The 18248-nt window shown below is 40.2% G+C and overlaps 1 protein-coding gene across 3 annotated transcripts in view; it reads right to left on the bottom strand.

The window, feature by feature from the left end:
- PSTK (phosphoseryl-tRNA kinase) overlaps positions 1 to 12985 on the bottom strand; it is a 329297-nt gene extending 316312 nt beyond the window's left edge. The window contains exons 1-6 of one of the 3 annotated variants that reach the window (XM_033420828.2): positions 12092 to 12974; positions 9428 to 9719; positions 8989 to 9187; positions 5580 to 5655; positions 4951 to 5044; positions 434 to 1733 (exon numbers count right to left, since the gene is read on the bottom strand). In XM_033420828.2, coding sequence (XP_033276719.1) covers positions 1534 to 1733; positions 4951 to 5044; positions 5580 to 5655; positions 8989 to 9187; positions 9428 to 9719; positions 12092 to 12307 — 1077 coding nt within the window. In that variant the 5' untranslated portion in view covers positions 12308 to 12974 and the 3' untranslated portion in view covers positions 434 to 1533. Of the gene's footprint in view, positions 1 to 433; positions 1734 to 4950; positions 5045 to 5579; positions 5656 to 8988; positions 9188 to 9427; positions 9720 to 12091 lie in introns of those variants that run through there. The other 2 variants (XM_049696784.1, XM_049696785.1) reach the window with 2 other exon arrangements.
- Positions 12986 to 18248: the final 5263 nt, after the last annotated feature.

Below are 18248 nucleotides of genomic sequence, written 5' to 3'. Positions count from 1 at the left end.
GACAAATACATTTTTTTTCTGACAACTAAAGAGAGATGTTTTGAAAGTACATTTTAGTTCAAACAGATTTTTTTTCACAATTGCAAACTAGAATGTATAATTTTAAAATTCCTAGGACTTAAAGAGCACAGTTGTATTCCAAAGGTATCGATGCTTGAAAGCTGTAGTTAATTCTAAATGCACTAAAGTTTTTGAAGCAGATCTACCTTAGAAACTTTTTTAGTATTGTATTTTTAAAAATATTTAGGATTTTATTTAAATTTTTTGTGAGTTAAATTCTGTATTGGAAAGATGTTAGTATCTTCTATTAAGTATTGAATATGTTTCTCCCATTTTATTTTTAATCAAATATTTTATAGAAATGAGTTCAGAAAAGTTTAACATGCACTATTTATAATACTTTGCTGTTAACAGGCAATGTTCTGAAACTAAATTTATTTTTGTTCAGTGAACATAAGTTTAGATTTTTAAAGTTGGTAGATACTTTATCTCCACTAATATTTTTTTAAGAAACTGTGAAGAGATTAACAGGGAGTAGTTTTATTTCAGATTTTATGAATATAGTATGTAGCTACAACTTCTTGAAATTCAAGTAAAGGTTAGACTTTTACTTTGAAAAAATTTCACTGGATATTTTCCAGTGCTATTTCATTTTAGAAATAAGTGTTTGCCATTCATCTGCAGAACTGTTTGACAAAGGGAATATTACTAAAAAATGTTCAGAGATAAACCTCATTTAAGTTCTACAAAAATATTTATCAAATGGATGTATTATTTTTTAAAAAATTCCCTGCTAAGGACTTTTCATTAATTAGTCTTAGAGGGTATATGGTTTCTAGAACTTGGTTTTGTTAATATGTACTTTGATGTCAAGAACGTATTTTGTATGTAAAACATAAAACTTGAGTATGGTTGCAAAACACACTATTGTTTAGGGATTCCAGAAAGCAGTTTAATGCTGAAATAACTCTATCTAGTATGTAGTTCATATTGTGAATGAAGCTTTGCTTTTGTAATATATGAATAAAAAATAACACTTTTTAATGACCTCGATTTTTCTTTTTTGAAAACTAGGATCCAATTAGTTTTTTAAGTAATTTTCCAGTGTGTAAAATGTTAATTTTTTTTGATTTTATGGCTACCTTGGTTTGGATTTGTAGAGTGCCTTACCCATGAGAAGATGTTGCATGAGTTAAAAGCAAAAACAGTTCAATAATGAGCATCTTGTCTCCCTCCTAATTTCTCTTTAGTTAAGGTGTGACCCCTGCCCCCCCAACTGTTCTGGCACATAAATGAGGAAGGCTTCATGCTTCCTGATGCTTAATTATCTGATGCTTAATTATCCATGTCACATCTGACAAGTGACTGACTGAAGTAGTTTCTGTTATGACAAATGGATCTTTTAGAATGGACTGATTCCCCCCCCCCCTTTGGCAATTCACATCATTGGCCTAGAAAACACCCAGTAATACAGAATTGTTTAAATTAGTTTGCAAAATCGTAACCAAAATGGCTTTGATTGGAAATCAAGTTTTAATGCTGCTTTGAAAAATACTTCCGTACAATGTTATCTTTCTCATAATGAAAAAAAGAAATAACATCTGATAAGTCCATGGTTTGTTGAAAGCACAGGTATTTTTTGTTTCCTTGTCTTAGGTCTTCCAAAAACTCTGCTTTGAGCTTGTTAAGTTCTTCGGCTAGAAGTTTCAAGTTGTACGGAAACAACTGGTCACCTAAAATAAAGATATTCTCAAATTATTTGTGTAAATTAAATCAAGCTGGACTGATGACAGCAGGAAATTAATTTGATTACTTCAGACAAACCATTCAGATTCTTCTATAAATCATAATTGAGTTGGTGTAATATATAGACAAAGGTCACATTAATGTGATACAGGCAGATCATTTAAATAACTTGCTATGACATGCACGAGCAGAAAAGACAAACCTGAAAGGGACTTTTGACAAAATAAGTTGACTTAGTCTTATTGAATTAACAGGTAGTAAGGCAAAAAAGCAGAGCTAGAAAATGACAATTTGGCTTTGAAGCTCTGATAGACAATACCTAGAACAGTTGTCCAATATAATTTTCTACAATGATGGAAGTACTCTATATCTGCCCTGTTCTATCCAGCAGCCACTAGCCATGTGGGTAGTGTGACTGAGAACTGATTTTTTTGTTGAACAGCTTTACAGAGATATAAGTCACATAACATACAGTTTACCCATTTAAACTACAGTTTAGTGGTTTTAGTATATTCACAGATATAAGCAACTATCACCACAGTCAATCTTTGAACATGTTTATCATCTGTACTCTTAGGTATCACCCTCTTAACTCCATTCCCCCCCTCTCTGCCCTCAATCCCTAAGCAACTGTTAATCTACCTGGGGTCTCTAGATTTCCCCATTGTGGACATTTCACATGACTGGACTCATAATGTGTGGCCTTTTGTGACTGGCTTCTTGCACTTTGCATAATGTTTTTAAGGTTCATCCATGTTGTAGTACTTCATTCCTTTTTGTGGCTGAATAATCCATTGTATGGATAGACCACATTTTGTTTGTCAGCCGATGGACATTTGGGTTGCTTCTACCTTTTGGCTATTAGGAATAATGCTGCTATAAGCACTTGTGTGCAAATTTTTATAGGAACATATGTCTTCATTTCTAGGTCCCGTGGTAATTGCATTTAATTGTCTGAGGAACCGCTAGGCTGTTTTCCAAAGCGGCTGCAGCACTTTACATTCCCAGCAATGGCATATGTGGGTTCTGAGTTCTCCGCATCCTACCTCTTGGACTTTTGGATGCTAGCTGTCCTAGTGGGTGTGCAGTGGTGTCTCATTGTGGTTTTGGTTAGCATTTCCCTGATGACTGATGATGTTTTCATGTGGTTACTGGTCATTTGTATATCTTCCCTGAAGAAATTTCAGATTCTTTGCCCATTTAAAAAATTGGGTTATTTTTATTATTGAGTTGTGAGAGTCCTTTATGTATTTCGGATATAAGTCCCTTATGAGATGTGATTTGCAAATATTTTCTCCAATTCTGTGGGTTGTCCCTTCACTTCCTTGATGGAAGGAGAACTGAATTTTTTTTCCGTTTTTTTTTTTTTTTTTTTTTTTGTGATACGCGGGCCTCTCACTGTTGTGGCCTCTCCCATGGGCCCAGCTGCTCTGCGGCATGTGGGATCTTCCCAGACCGGGGCATGAACCTATGTCCCCTGCATCGGCAGGCGGACTCTCAACCACTGCGCCACCAGGGAAGCCCAGGAGAACTGAATTTTTAAATTTTATTTAAGCACAGTTCTAGAAGCTAGTACCACCTCCTTCACACACACACACACACAAAATTAATGGGTAGGAAAAGAGTCAAGAGTAATTTGGGCATAACCCTATTCCCCCTTCCCTTCATTTTATGGACAGGCAAATAGTTGAAAGAACTCCTACAACTATTTTTGTTTTCATTCTGATCCGATGCCATTTTTGTTCCAGCTCTCTTTTTCAAACTTTGGATTACAACGCATACTAAGATGGAATCAAATAGAACACAGTTCATTAAACATGTGAAGGTTTTGTGAAACTTGTTTCTATGCAGGAGTGTGTCTGTGTACTGGGCTACACACTAGGTTACAGTATTAAAACCTGCTTACGGATCATGGTTCAAAAAAAGTCTGAAAAACAATATGGTTAGTATATTGTTTATTTTTCCAATGTTCTAAGTTTTTGTAAAGGTACTAATAATAAATGTTGGTGATGTGGGGGAACATGACAGAAAGCACCAACGAGAATCAGACTTAGCTCAGCAACAGGTTGCCCAGGTACAGTATTTAGCAGGTGTTAAGTTCAGCCTTGGGCAAGTTACTTATCCTCTCAGACCTTCCATTTCCCCATTTGTAAAATTACACTTACTTGATAGGATTCTAAAGACTAGAAACAATATTTATAAGGCACTTAGCATATAAAAGGAGTTCAAGAAATGTTAAGCTGCTGTTATTTTTTAAATCAAATTTTAAATATAGCAAAGAGTTCAATATTTAAAACCTGAAGGAGGGCTTCCCTGGTGGCGCAGTGGTTGAGAGTCCGCCTGCCGATGCAGGGGACACGGGTTCGTGCCCCGGTCCGGGAAGATCCCACATGCCGCGGAGCGGCTGGGCCCGTGAACCATGGCCGCTGAGCCTGCGCGTCCGGAGCCTGTGCTCCGCAACGGGAGAGACCGCAGCAGTGAGGGGCCCGCGTACCGCAAAAAAAAAAAAAAAAAAGAAAAAACAGAAAGGAATTATTTTATAAAACTATAATTATCACATATTTCATCTAAGTTCAGACTGACAATGCACTAAGCCTGTTCAAACTCCATGCTGATTTTACACCTGGCCCCTGACTACCTCTCCCCATCCCTTCACCCCAGACTCAATGGCTTTTTTTCTGTTCTAGAACATACCAACTTTACCTGTGGACTTTTGCACTTGATGTGTCCACTGCCTAAAATGATCCTGCAGGCATCAGCATGGCTTGCTGTTCCCTTTCATTCACATCTTTGCTTCAATGCCATGTCCTCTGAGAAGCCTTCCTGATTACCCTTTTAAAAATAAATCCTCCCATCACTACCTTGCCTTACCCTACTTTACTTTTCTTCAGAGCACTGGCATATATTCATGTATTTATTTATTTTTTGTCTGTCTCCTCACTATGATGTTCTGCTCCCTCTCAACTCCCCAGTATCCAAAATAAAGCCTAGTACAGAGTAGCCACTCAATAAAAACCTATTGGATGGATGAATGCCTGGTTCCAGAGGTAGAAGTTTTAGCTTAATATAACCAAGTTGCATATTTAAACTGAAAACATGATGTAAACTTTATGAATGAAAGCAAATAAACTACCCACGTCCACGGAACAAGAGTAGCAGGAAAGAATAGTCTCAACTAAATAGAATCTTAACCACTCAACACACCTTTCGCTTCCTTCATCGTCTGAGAGACAATTCTTCGGAGGGTCTGATCAGCTTGATGAAGAATGTTAGTTGAACAAATAATTCTGTCTGTTTCCTAGGTAATAGACATTGTTATTGGAACAGTTGTCTAGTTTTACAAAAGAAATAACTAAAGTGTAGGGGATGCATAGGTGAAGAGATACAGAAAAGGAAACGTGACTTTTCTGTTCCAGTTATTCTTCCCTAGGAGAGGGTCTAAACGAAATACATCCAGTTGTAAACTGGGTTCCACGTAGGCAGTATGCTGGTAAATGTCTAAGAATGGGCTCTCAAAGAGAAAAACACAAACCTATCCATAGCATTTTGTCTATTTCTACGACGTAAATATTCCCATCCACGCCCACTTCGAGCTACCAACATGTCAACAGGCTCCAACGTTTCTGAAAATTGAACAGTCGTCTTTGACCAGGCAGTGCGAGCTCCCTCCAGAGTACCACTGCATCCAGGTGTCAGGAGCTGAATGCTGGTAAGATGCCAAGGCAGGGACAAAGTGTCTCCCACGTGTTATTCATATTTTACACTCAGGTCAAAAAGATCTTCCTACAAAAAGGTCCTTCTCATTTATACTAAATCTAAACTGGAAGACTTACCTTTTGTTCCACATTCTCCTCCACGTATTTTATTGGATTTTCCAAAGCAGTAAGCAGTAAATCAGTCAATTTCAGTCTATAAGAGAAGGTAGGACAAAATAAATCCTTATATCAAACACCTGTTTTTAAAGAACTTGTGTTTATGGGTACTAAGCTGAATTCTAGAGGAATGAAAGTGGTATATCCAAACTCCTGAAGAAAAGGGGAAAAGCAAAGCGATTTGGGAGCTACCTTCTACTTGCAAAAGTAAAATGTAGAAGCTCAAAACAAGTCATAAGCCCCCCAAATCCCCTCATGTAAAAAATGTTAACTTCCTAAGACTCCTATCAATATGGTTTTAAAAGACATTCTCTCTTTTCCCTCATTAACTGCTGAACTTTAGGCTCCTAGAACTTTATATTCCCTAAAGAAGGAAGCTTAGTCTTTATTTTCTGGCTTCTGCTTATTTACTGGATGTGAATTTGCAAAGTTCCCCACAGGACAAGAGGTCATCGAGGGTTGCAGTAGAATTCATTTAACAAATATTTATTGAGCATCTTCATATATGAAAAATGTTGTACAACTATGTATGTGAAACTATGTGCTAAGCTGGGGGTGTAGCAAGATCCCTACCCTCTCTAAGCCTGATAACGTAATGGAGAGAGAGAATAAATAAATAAGCAAAAAATAATAGTTTCAGACAGTGACAAGTGGATAAGTGAGTGAAGATAATGAACAAAATGATCATAAGAGAGTAACTGGCTAGCCTACTTAACACCCTTCCCGCTGGGTAGGATGGTCAGGGAAGCCAGTGAAGCTTACGTACGTGGGAAGGGTAGAGGGGACGGCAAGCACTATGGCCCCGAGACAAGAACAAGCTTCTCGTGTTCTGGGGACAGAAAAGGCCAGTGTGGTTGAAAAGGAGCAAGGGGAGAGTCGTGGGACATGAGGCTGGGGAGTTAATCAGGATTAGAGCTGGGGGGCGGGGAGGATAACTTGGGAGGTTGGAATCGACACATACACACTACCATATATAAAATAGGTAACTAACAAGGACCTACTGTAGAGCACAGGGAACTCTACTCAATACTCTCTAATGGCCCATATCGGAAAAGAATCTAAAAAAGAGTGGATAATATATATTATTAAGTGAGCCAGGTATAACTGACTCACTTTGCTGTCACCTAAAACTAACACAACATTGTAAAGCAACTCTACTCCAATAAAAATTAAAAGCAAACAAAGAAATTTAGGGATCAGATTTAAAATTCAAAAAAAAGGAAAAGAAAAGAAAGTACTGAATGTCATGTCTCTGAGGATATAAATTATGAAGTCTGTCACTCAAATATCATGTACATGACAGGCAGATTTTCGTCTGATGAGATTTTTAATTATACGAAGTGAAAACTTTTAATGCAATCATGAGAGAGTTACATGTCAAAGTAAATCTCTAATTTAAGTTTTCCAGAATAGTCTCATCCAAGATTCTTTCCCCCCCAGCGTTCCACTCTCTGTTTTTGCTGACCTAAACTTTTCCCCCCATGAGTCACCCAACTAGAAAAACAAAACATCTTCCTTGAATGGACATATTTTTAGTAAAAGAACAGAATGTTAAAAAAAAAAAAGAAATCAGGGTTAGAGTGTGCAAGTTATGGTAAGGAGTTTAAATTTTACTCAGATACAAGGAGTAGCACTGAAGAAACGTAAGCCAGTGAAGTCACTGAATTAAACCTTCGCCTCAACGTGATCTTTCTCACAAAGAAAAGAGCCCAGGTTCTGGAATGAGTGAGACTGCAATGGGTCCAAATCTTGGCTCTGCCATTTACTATCTGCATATGTTACTTTACTTACCTGGGCCTCAGTTGTCCCATCATGAAAGGGGGATAATTGTATCTGCCCTCAAAGGGTTGTTGTGAGGACTGAGTCAGATTATACGTATAAAGTGTCCAGAACTTGCCCAGGACATAGTATCTGCTCGACAGCTGTTCCTGCTAATAGTAGTACTAGTAGTAGCACTAGTAGTGGTAATAGTAGTGGTAGTGGTAACAGTAATAGGAGTGGTAATAGCAGTAGTGGTGATAGTAGTATAGTAGTAGTAGCAGCAGCAGCAGTAGTATTTCACAGAAGCCTGGGAAAGGTATATTTGTCACATCATCTTTCAACTTCCAATTCAGGGCCACCAGACTTCAGTCATAGCCATGCTAGACTATTTTGGACCATATTCTTAAGACCCAAGACAAAACTGCAGATTATGTTCAGGGTTGGTACCGACACTGGCAAAGCTCACACTCTTCCTTGCTTCTAGCAAGAACTGGCCCCCAGAGCAGTGATGCTAACCTTAGACTGCTCTCATGGGGTAACATGGGGTATCTCAATGCCTCAACCAGTCATTCACTTGCAAAGGAAAACATTTTCAGTACTCCAGAAAGAGTAGCCATCAACTGGCTACATGCTCGCCTTCTCAAAGTTTCAAGATATTATGAGAAGTTAAAATTAGAAATCTCAGCCATAGCTTATTTCATTAACCCTATAAACAACAGTTACTTAAATCGAATCTTTTCTTTTTTCCTTAGAATGTTAGAGTATTACAAAATCCATGGAAACTGTATCCTGGGAACAAAACATTTTGAGGAATGAGTTTAAAAAATTAGCCTTTTAAAAACTGCTGATCCCCTCTGGACAACAGTCAGGCAGGAACTAAGGAACTGTGGGCAATATACCTCTCGAACTGCACTGTCCCATGCAGCAGCCGCGGGCCACATGCAGCCAGTTAAGTTTAAAGTGATTAAAATAACATTTAAAATTCAGGTAGTAAGTTGCACTGGCTGTACTTCAAGTGCTCAATGGTCAGTCGCATGTGGCTAGCAGCTACCATGCTGGGCAGGGCAGACAGAGAACATTTCTATCATCAGTGAAACTTCTATCAGAAATGTGCTGAACTAGAACTCTCCAGAACTCTAGAACTCTCAAGACCTATTTTAGGAATGAAATGCATTAGGCACCATAGCCACAAGCCTCACATCTACACAAGCAGTGTAGGTTTTAGGCAAATTAGGATTTAGTACCAGTTCCACTCCTTTTCTCTCTATAAGAAGACTACCGGGCAATCTATTTAGACTATGCTACTTCAACAAGAGTATCAGAGATGTGCCCTACTCTGAACTCCCTGCCCTGACCTCTGGGAAACAGTATAATTTTAACAAGAGTACACATCTGCAAACTAACCTGGGTTCACATCTCAGCTGTAACTTACAATCTCAGTGACTCTGGGCAAACTAAACTTCCTCACTCAGTTCCCTCTTCTAAAGAAAGGGGAAATAATGTCCTCCAAGGCTTGTATGAAGAGTAACCGGGTGGATACAGGGAAAGCATCCAGCACAGTGCCTGGCTCAGCAAAGCAGCTAGTGAAGGACACCTTTGAGTAGGCTACCTGGCCTCTGAAGTACACGCTGGGCTCTGAATTGTGAGGCTGTTGTGTTCCCAAGCATTTTTCTCAGGGTTGGGCTTTTCTATCTTGCTTCCCATCAGGTGGATGGTCTCGGCAGGCACTGGAAGTGGTCTCTGGCCATTCCTCTGTAGACAGGTCTCGAGAGAACATTCTAAAAAGAGCTGGCAAAAGCCTAATGAATCTGAAAACCATTCAAAAACCACAAAATTACTAGGGTACTATTTTTCCAAAATGTGAAATAAACGTACTTAGACAAGTTATCCCACCTGCAGCAGGAAAGACCATTTGCAATACTGAACGTGTAGCTTTGAAAATTAAGTAAATCCATATAAACCTCCTAATCCAATCAAGTTCTCACTAAAGACAGTAGTGATTTTGATATGCGAATGTCTGAGTGTAAGAAAAAAAATGTGTTAATTACATTTCCGAGCCAGCTGATAGACTTCATATCTCATACTTTGATAATAAAAGTTGTCATCTAAAATCAAAAGCAGAGGTCTAGAAACAGCAGTCTTCGTTAAGAGATAGTGAGACTGGGCCTCAAGTGCTGAAGAAGATATCAGATCTTGATCCTTCAAGCAGGTTAGAAAATCCTCCCACATGGCTTCAGTCCTGCTGGGTGGGGCAGACATCTGACACCCGTTAATGACAGCCAGAAAGAAGTATTCAAGGTACTTCAACAGTTCCTGGCGAAGCGATTTCCACTGGGATGGCTGCAAAATACCGTAGAATTGCAATTTATATTAGGCTTTGGCCAGTAGGGTGGTCATGCCTCAACAACCCCCTGCTCCATATGATAATTTCTGAACCATTTGGAGTTCTCTAGACACAACTTGCTTTCTCATCCTCATGTCTTCATATATGCTGTTCCCTCTGCCTGAAAAACTACTCAGTGATGTTAGTTCTCTGTGAACTCTTCTCAGACTCAACCATGCAGAAGGCAGCTCAGATCGTCCCTTGCCTATCATGACACCCTGTTCTGTGTATATTGGGTCTCCACTTTAACAGGGTTTACATTGTTGAGGTATCTCTATGTCCCTGCTAGATCAATAGTCTACTGTATACCCAGGCTTCAGCAGAGGGTCAGATACCTAATAGATGCTCCAGAAATGTATATGAAATGACTGAATGAATAAATGAATAAATGAAAGAATGAAAAGCTGTTACCATCCAGGAGAAAGGAGGAACCAAAATCAATATGCTGGGACTTCCCTGGTGGCACAGTGGTTAAGAATCCACCCGCCAATGCAAGGGACACGCATTCGATCCCTAGTCCAGATAGATCCCACATGCTGCAGAGCAACTAAGTCCGTGCGCCATAACTACTGAGCCTGCGCTCTAGGGCCCGTGAGCCACAACTACTGAAGCCCACGCGCCTAGAGCCCGTGCTCCGCAGCAAGAGAAGCCACCGCAATAAGAAGCTCTCGCACCGCAATGAAGAGTAGCCCCCGCTCGTGGCAACTAGAGAAAGCCTGCGTTCAGCAACGAAGACCCAATGCAGCCAAAAAAAAAAAAAAAAAAATATCCTGCCAAGATAAAATAGTCTAGCTAAGATATAGCAATGCTCATTTGCCCTTGAAATAAGAAAAGTTGTAGATAGAAAGAGGATCAGCTGAAAGGTCCCTGGGTCCAGATGAAAAGACCTCAGGCTAACAACAGGATTGGAATGGGATCGGGAAAGATAGAGGAAGCAGACTGAGGAGAAGAGAATAAATAGCTTGAAAATATAAGTAGTCTTGCACTACTCAAAGGCTCTGGTGAACACTGACATAGTTATGAGGTCAAGGCTGGAGGGAAAACACAAGGACAGGAGATCAGGATCCCTCTCCTGTCTGTCCATGCTCTACCACATCACTGAGATTATGGCACATAAAACAAATACATCAGCAAAACCCACTCAAAAGGAAACAGAAACACGATCACTTCCTAAAAGGTGAGATATCCTACTCGTGGTGACTGGATGAGCTCCATGGCCTTGGTCTGTAGGGGGAGAGTGGAAAAAATATAATAAGAAAAGTGAGGGAAAACCCCAGCAGATACAACAATCCCTATCAACAACTTCCAGCTTTCTCCATAGTGGTAAAAATACTATTACTTAAGTAAATCCGGTGCTACCAGGGGCCTGATACTGTATTTACCTCACAATTAACCAAGAATGAGGAAGTATATAACTTTGGTGGAGAAGTTCAAAACTCTTCCATGTGCCAAATGTACTGTATTTTTGCATATATACTTAGAGTGGAATCACACCATATGTGAATCTTATTTATGTAAATTCATCTACATTCGGCACTAAATGACAAAAATAACTTTAAAATTTTCAGAATATGTTAATCAAAGAGTATTTTCTCTAGAGTGAGCATGAGATGGGTGACGTGAATCTACTCTTCCCCGCGGAAGTCTCAGTTTTCTCAAGGGGATGCATCTCACAGCGCTGAGGGTGATCGGAGGGCTTAAAGAGAAGTATGTACTGGGAACCCAAGCTGACCCCTAAATACAAAGCCTATTACTTCATCTGGTGGTCAACTAAGAAAGAGCCATCTTTTCCTATTCTGGCAGAAGCAGGTTTACCCTCGGTTGAATGAAGATCCAGCTTCAGAGACCAAGTCCTTCATTTGTACAGAATCTATTGTCACAGGAGGGGCCCTAGTAAGTACGCTGTCACTTATAATTTTGTACGCTTGTTCTTTAAAAGGGTTTCCCCAAACCGCATAACTTAAAGCCCCACAATACCTGGGTTCGCCTGGCTGAATGTTAAATTGGCTGTGCTGGAATTTTTGAGAGATTCTGTCCTTCTTTTCAGAACAACTTTCCCAAAGGATTTTCAGGAGGATATTTGATTATGGGGGACTTCCACCTTGCACGCTGACTTCAGACCCTAACCTTATGCTGGTGGCTTGTTTGCATCGTTTCCTATTTCTAGTCAACTCATTCTGTGTTAAACCAGCTCCCCTTTCCTCGAACTCCTGTCTCTCCTCTATCAGAGATCCACCTCCCACACCAGGTATTACCCAGTACAAGTATCGTGGAGTTTGTAGATTTCCCTCCGCTACAGCAGTCTAGGCCCCGCCCCCTCCGTACTGACCAATGGGCGAGCGCTCGCCTCCTCTAGGAACGCGTCTGGCATGACGTCATCATAGGCGACGACGCCCACGGCCCAGCTACTCTCCTGCCGTAGACGGTGGCTGAGGGCACGCGCGAAGGTCGACTTTCCTGCTGCGGGCAGTCCGCAGAGGACGCAGAGACCTAACTTCTTCGGCTTCTCGCTGCGCGCTCCTCTGGCGTCCTCGCCTGCCTTCATGCTGTCGCGAGAGACCCGAGGTGGCTGTGAGCGTTGTCTGCGGAAATGTCCGCCAACTGCGCATGCACACTCCCACCGCCCTCTTGCGCCGCCTGTTGGCGCAATGGAGGAATGGGCGAGCCTTCGGCTCCAAACACCATGCGTGATCGCGGTTGTATCCGAGGTCGTCCCCTTGGTCGCCGGAACCCCTGGTACTAAGCTTTCTGTGAGGCGAGTCCTCTAGTCTGGTAAGTCCACGGGGATGCGTTTCGTAAAACCTGGACGTTTCCTAAAGGGTCGTAAAGTTAGACAAACTTCAGTTAGAATCATCCTTCCGGAAACTTGCAAACCATTAGGATCTGCGCCTCGGGCTTTTGTTTGTTGGTTTTTACGATGAAGTCCCTTGCCTAGGAAAATCGCTGAAGGGACTTCGAGTCTTTTCCTCCAGCAGTCTTTGGAAGGTCAGTTACTGGAAATCAAAAAATAGGAGTCGAATCTGGGTCCGACGACTGTGCTCCGCTGCCCCTCACAGATGTGATAGGTGGAAGGGCAAAGTAAATAGTAGTCATTGCATCCTAACGCCGCCAGTCGGCAGCAAGTGCGAAGAAATAAAGGCAGGAAAGGAACATCCCCAGACTTCAAGCCCAGTGCATTCATGCAGAAAACACTAGGTATTTTAGTGTTAAAAAAGAAATGCTAAGCTGTGAGGAAGTATAAAACAAATTCTCTCTGTAGGGATGTGGTGTAGAAAAATTGAATTCATATTCTAGCTTTCACCTCATTTTAGGAGATTACTTCTTAGTCATATGAAATTATGTTTAAAATGTGAACGAGTGAAAATCAGTGTATACTGGGACAAAATATAATCAATAACCTAATGCTAAATCTGATATATTTTTGATTACAGAGCATGTACACATAATCTCATTTTATTTCTCTTGGATTGAAGGTGAGCATTGAATTAAACATACTTTTCATTTCATGACATTTTATTGTCATAGGCCCAGTGCAAGATCCCTCTCCTTTATTATTTTTCATCACTTATCCACACTCACACTCATTTCCTCCCCTTTTCCTAGGCAACCTTTTTTTTTTCCTCGTTTAAACATGGTTATTGTTTGTTTACTTATTTTAAGATAGACTTTTTAAAGAGCAGTTTTAGGTTCATAGCAAAATTGAGCAGAAAGTACAGAGAGTTCACATATACCTCCCCCCGCCCCCAGTCTCTCTGGCTATCAACATCCAGTGTGGTACAGTTGTTACAATCGATGAACCTACACATACTATCGCCCAAAGTCCACAGTTTACACAGGGTTTACTCTTGGTGTTATACATTCTATGAGTTTTGGCAAATGTATGATGATGTGTATTCATTATTATAGTGTCATACAGAATAGGTTCACTGCCCTAAAGGTCCTCTGTGCTCTGCCTGTTCATCTCTCCCTACCTCAGCAGCTGGTTATCTTTTTGCTGCCTGCATAGTTTTGCCTCTTCCAGAAGGTTACACAGCTGGAATCACACAGCCTTTTCGTATTTGCTTCTTTCACATCTTTCATGGCTTGATTGCTTGTATCTTTTTAAGCAATTAAGCAAATGTATTCCACTGTCCGGATGAATCACAGTTTATCCATTCACCTACAAAGGTTACCTTGGTTGCTTCCAAGTTTTGGCAATTGTGAATAAAGCTACTATAAACATCTGTGTGCAGATTTTTGCACGGACATAAATTTTCAACTTATGGTATCTGGGTAAATACCAGGGAGCGTGATTACTGGATCTTGTGCGAAGAGTATGTTAGTTTTGTAAGAAAGTGACAGACTGTCTTCCAAAGTGGCTGTATCATTTTGCATTCCCACCGCAACGAATGAGAGTTCTTGTTGCTTCATATCTTTGTCAGCACTTGGTGTTGTCAGGGTTTAAAATATTCTAATAGGTGGGTAGTGTAACCAAACAGGACCCTATGGGGCCTTCCCAGAACAGACCCCACCCCCCCACCCACCATGTCCTCCGCCTGCCTCTTGTCTGTAGAAACACTTTAGCCTCCTAGGCCTTCCCCAGGTTCCAAACAGTAAATTTAATCAGAGAAGTGAGAAAATGCAGAAAGAAAGGAAAACAGTCAAGCAAGACAAAATAATAATAGTTTAGTCATTAAACAAAGTCAAGGACCTTTACTTCCTCCTCAAGGGTTATAGATAATATTCTGAGCCAAGTCCTTTGAGCTGTTTTGCAGATACTGAAATCCCCACTAGGCGGAAGAAGTTAACTCTATGCTGCTAACAAGCACGTATGCATGGGGGCCCTGGAATCAATCTCCAGCAGATACTGAGGGATGACTATCTTCTCCGGTGAGGTTTTTGTTCATATCTTTTACCCATATTTATACTGGGTTGTTCATTTTCTTACTGTTGAGTTGTAAGTGCTGTTTGTATCTTTCGGATAACAGTCCTTTATATGTCTTTGCAAATATTTTCTCCCGGTCTGTGGCTTGTCTTCTTGTTCTCTTGACACTATCTTTGGCAGAGTGGAAGTTTTTCATTTTAATGAATTCCAGCTTACCAATTACTTCTTTCATGGATCGTGTCTTTAAAGTTGTATCTAAAATGTCATCACCAAACCCAAAGTCATCTAGATCTTTTTTCTATGTTATCTTCTATAAGTTTTATAGTTTTGCATTTAGCATTTAGGTCTATGATTACATTTGAATTAATTTTTGTGAAAGATAAAAATCCTGTATCACATTTTTTTTTTTACATGTGGTTATCTGTTTTTTCTACCTCCATTTTGTTGAAGACTTTTTTTCCTCCATTGCATTGTCTTTGCTTCTTTGTCAAAGATCAGTTGACTATACTTGTGTGAGTCTATTTCTGGGCTCTGTATTCTGCCCACTGATCTGCCTATTCTTTTTGCCAATACCACACTGTCTTGATTACTGTAGCAGTAAAGTTGGGTAGTGTCAGTCCTCTGACTTTGTTCTTCTCCTTCAATACTGTGTTGGCTATTCTGGGTCTTTTGCCTCTCCATATAAACTTTAGAAAAATTTTGTTAATATCCACAAAAGAACTTACTGGACTTTTGACTGAGATTGTGTTGAATCTATAGATCACACTGGGAAGAACTGACCTCTTGACAATATTAAGGCTTTCTATCCATGAACGTGGAATATCTCCTTTCATTTAATCCTTCTTTGGTTTCTGTCATCAGAGTTTTGCAGTTTTCCTCACATAGACCTTGCACAAATGTTGTTAGGTTATACCAAGTATTTCATTTTTAGGGTGTAATGTAAATCATATTGTTTTAAATTTGAAATTCCACTTGTTCGTTGCTAGTGTTATGAAAGCAGTTGACTTTTGTATGTTAATCTTGTGTCCTGCAACCTTTCCATAATCACTTATTAGTTCCAGAAGTTTTTGGTTGATTCTTTGGGATTTTCTGCGTAGACAGTCAGGTCATCAAAGACAGTTTTCTTTCTTCCTTCTCAATCTGTATACTTTTCATTTCCTTTTTCTTATTACATTAGCTAGAGCTTCCAGTATGATGTTGAATAGGAGTGGTGAGACATTCTTGCTTCGCTCCTGATCTTTGTGGGAAAGCATCTTGTTTCTCACCATTAAGTATGATGTTAGCTGTAGGTTTTTTTGTAGATGTTCCTTTTGATATTTTATTTATTTATGTATTTTTGGCTGCGTTGGGTCTTCGTTGCTGCACATGGGCTTTCTTTAGTTGCAGCGAGCGGGGGCTACTCGTTGTGGTGCACGGGCTTCTCACTGTGGTGGCTTCTCTTGTTGCAGAGCACAGGCTCTAGGCACGCAGGCTTCAGTAGTTGTGGCACGTGGGCTCAGTAGTTGTGGCCCACAGGCTTAGTTGCTCTGTGGAATGTGGGATCTTCCTGGACCAGGGCTCGAACCCACGTCCCCTGCATTGGCAGGTGGATTCTTAACCACTGCTCCACCAGGGAAGTCCCTGTAGATGTTCTTTAGCAAGCTGTAGTTCCCCTCTGTTCCTAGTTTGCTAAGAGGTTTTTTTTTTTTATCATGATGAAAATGTTAGATTTTGTCAAATGCTTTTTCTGCATCTATTGATATGATTGTGACTTTTCTTCTTTAACCTGTTGATATATTACATTAATCAATTTTCAAATGTTCAGCCAGCTTTGCATGCCTAGAATAAACCCCACTTGGTCATGGTGTCTAATCCTTTCTATACATCGCTGGATTTAATTTGCTAATATTTGGTTGAGGATTTTTGCCTATGTATTTATGAGAGATATTGGTCGTTGGTGTTTTTTTCTTGTAATATCTTCTAATGTCTGGTTTTGGTATTAGGGTAATGCCGGTCTCATAGAATGAGTTAGGAAGTATTCCCTGTTTCTATCTTCTCAGAGATTGAAAAGAACCGATATAATTTCCTCTTTGAATGTTTGGTAGAATTCACCAGTTATTTTGGACCAGTTATCTTTTTTAACAACCTGTTTTGGAACAGAATGATTTTTTAAAATTTTTATAAAAATTGTTTTATATTCCAGAACATCAAAACGAACTATTATGACTTCAAGTTTAGGTGTCCACTATCTAAAAAGACATGCTTTTCAAGGACAGGTTCAAAAATAAGTATGTGATGTTGGCATAGAGCCATAATTAGAGTACAACCCTGAATTTGTAAAGCTTTCTTCACAGACCTCACTCCCACCTGAGACCCAGAAAAGGACAATCATGTGATGAGATACTTACTGAATATGTGGTCTCTTAAATTAGCAGGGTGCCAACATGGTAACATTGCATTTAGTACCAGAGACAGAATATTTGAGAGTCCAGGTGGGTGAGTTTTTGGGTCAAATAATGGGGCCCAGACCACTTGGGTATGTGAACTATGTCCTGCTTCACACACTCCCTTCTTCCCTCAGCCCCAGGACTGACCACTTTGCCCTAGGGAAGGGAGCTACTCTTGGCTGTACTTCAGTGGAGGAAATGCTTCGCACCTCTGAGAGTGTAAAGGTGTGCCACAAAACCATTCTCTTCTTGAGAATGATCTTAAGAATGTAGTATCTCCTTATCAAAGAAAGCAAGTGATAACTCACATATATCTAACTCAGAGTTGCTGCCTTTCCTCCAGAATTTATATAGTCAAGTGACCCATCCTCAAGAGACATCTGTGACCCATTTTCCCTCACATATAAACACATAACATGAAGGCACACAGGTCACTCCTGTTTAGGATTTATTGTTAAACTTGATTTAAATCACTATTAGATTGGTTATGTCACATGGGCAGTGTTAGCTGTCATCATCCTGTTTCTTCTGATCCTCAGAAGAGAATGGAGGCTGGTCAGTAATCCTTCATGCTGGAGCAGTCATTCTGCTTTAAACTTGGGGTGAGACTGCTTGACTGACCTTACTTTGCTGGTTCTCTTCTATCAGTTCTGCCTCTCACAGCCACAGGCATTGCATGGGACTCTTGCCTCACCTAGACTACCACACGGGCTGTAGGAGGTACCCAGCACCCAGTTCCAATTTTAGCTTTAGCTAAATCTTCCCATGTTGGGGGTGTTCATTCTGTTCTTCTCATGAGAGCTTTCAATTCACTGTGATCCAGCTGCCTGTTCCAAACATGTTAGTTGATCTTAAGGGGAAATGTATTCATCTGAGAGCAAGTGAGCAGAAAAAGCAATGTGTGACAACTCTGGGTTTAAGTTTCCGATCTGTGTAATGAATGAAGTCCTCTTAAGGGGACGTAGAAAATCTGAGATTCCACCTTCTGACATCCCCAGTATCGTCAGAAGCAGATTTTCTCCTCTGGTTACTTTTAACACTGTTTTCTACCAACTCAGCACTCAAGTTCTTTAATCACTAACAGAAATTGCTAACAGTCTAACTGCCAAAGCCCAGGTTTATTTAAACATAGCAAGAACCATAAGACCTCATCCCTCACCACTTTTGTCCATCTTCTCTTTTCTTTACTGATCCTT

This window comes from Orcinus orca, chromosome 14, assembly GCF_937001465.1.
Source record: "Orcinus orca chromosome 14, mOrcOrc1.1, whole genome shotgun sequence".
Taxonomy (NCBI): domain Eukaryota; kingdom Metazoa; phylum Chordata; class Mammalia; order Artiodactyla; family Delphinidae; genus Orcinus; species Orcinus orca.
Note: the sequence above shows the minus strand (reverse complement) of the source record. Positions and strands in the feature narration are given on the sequence as shown.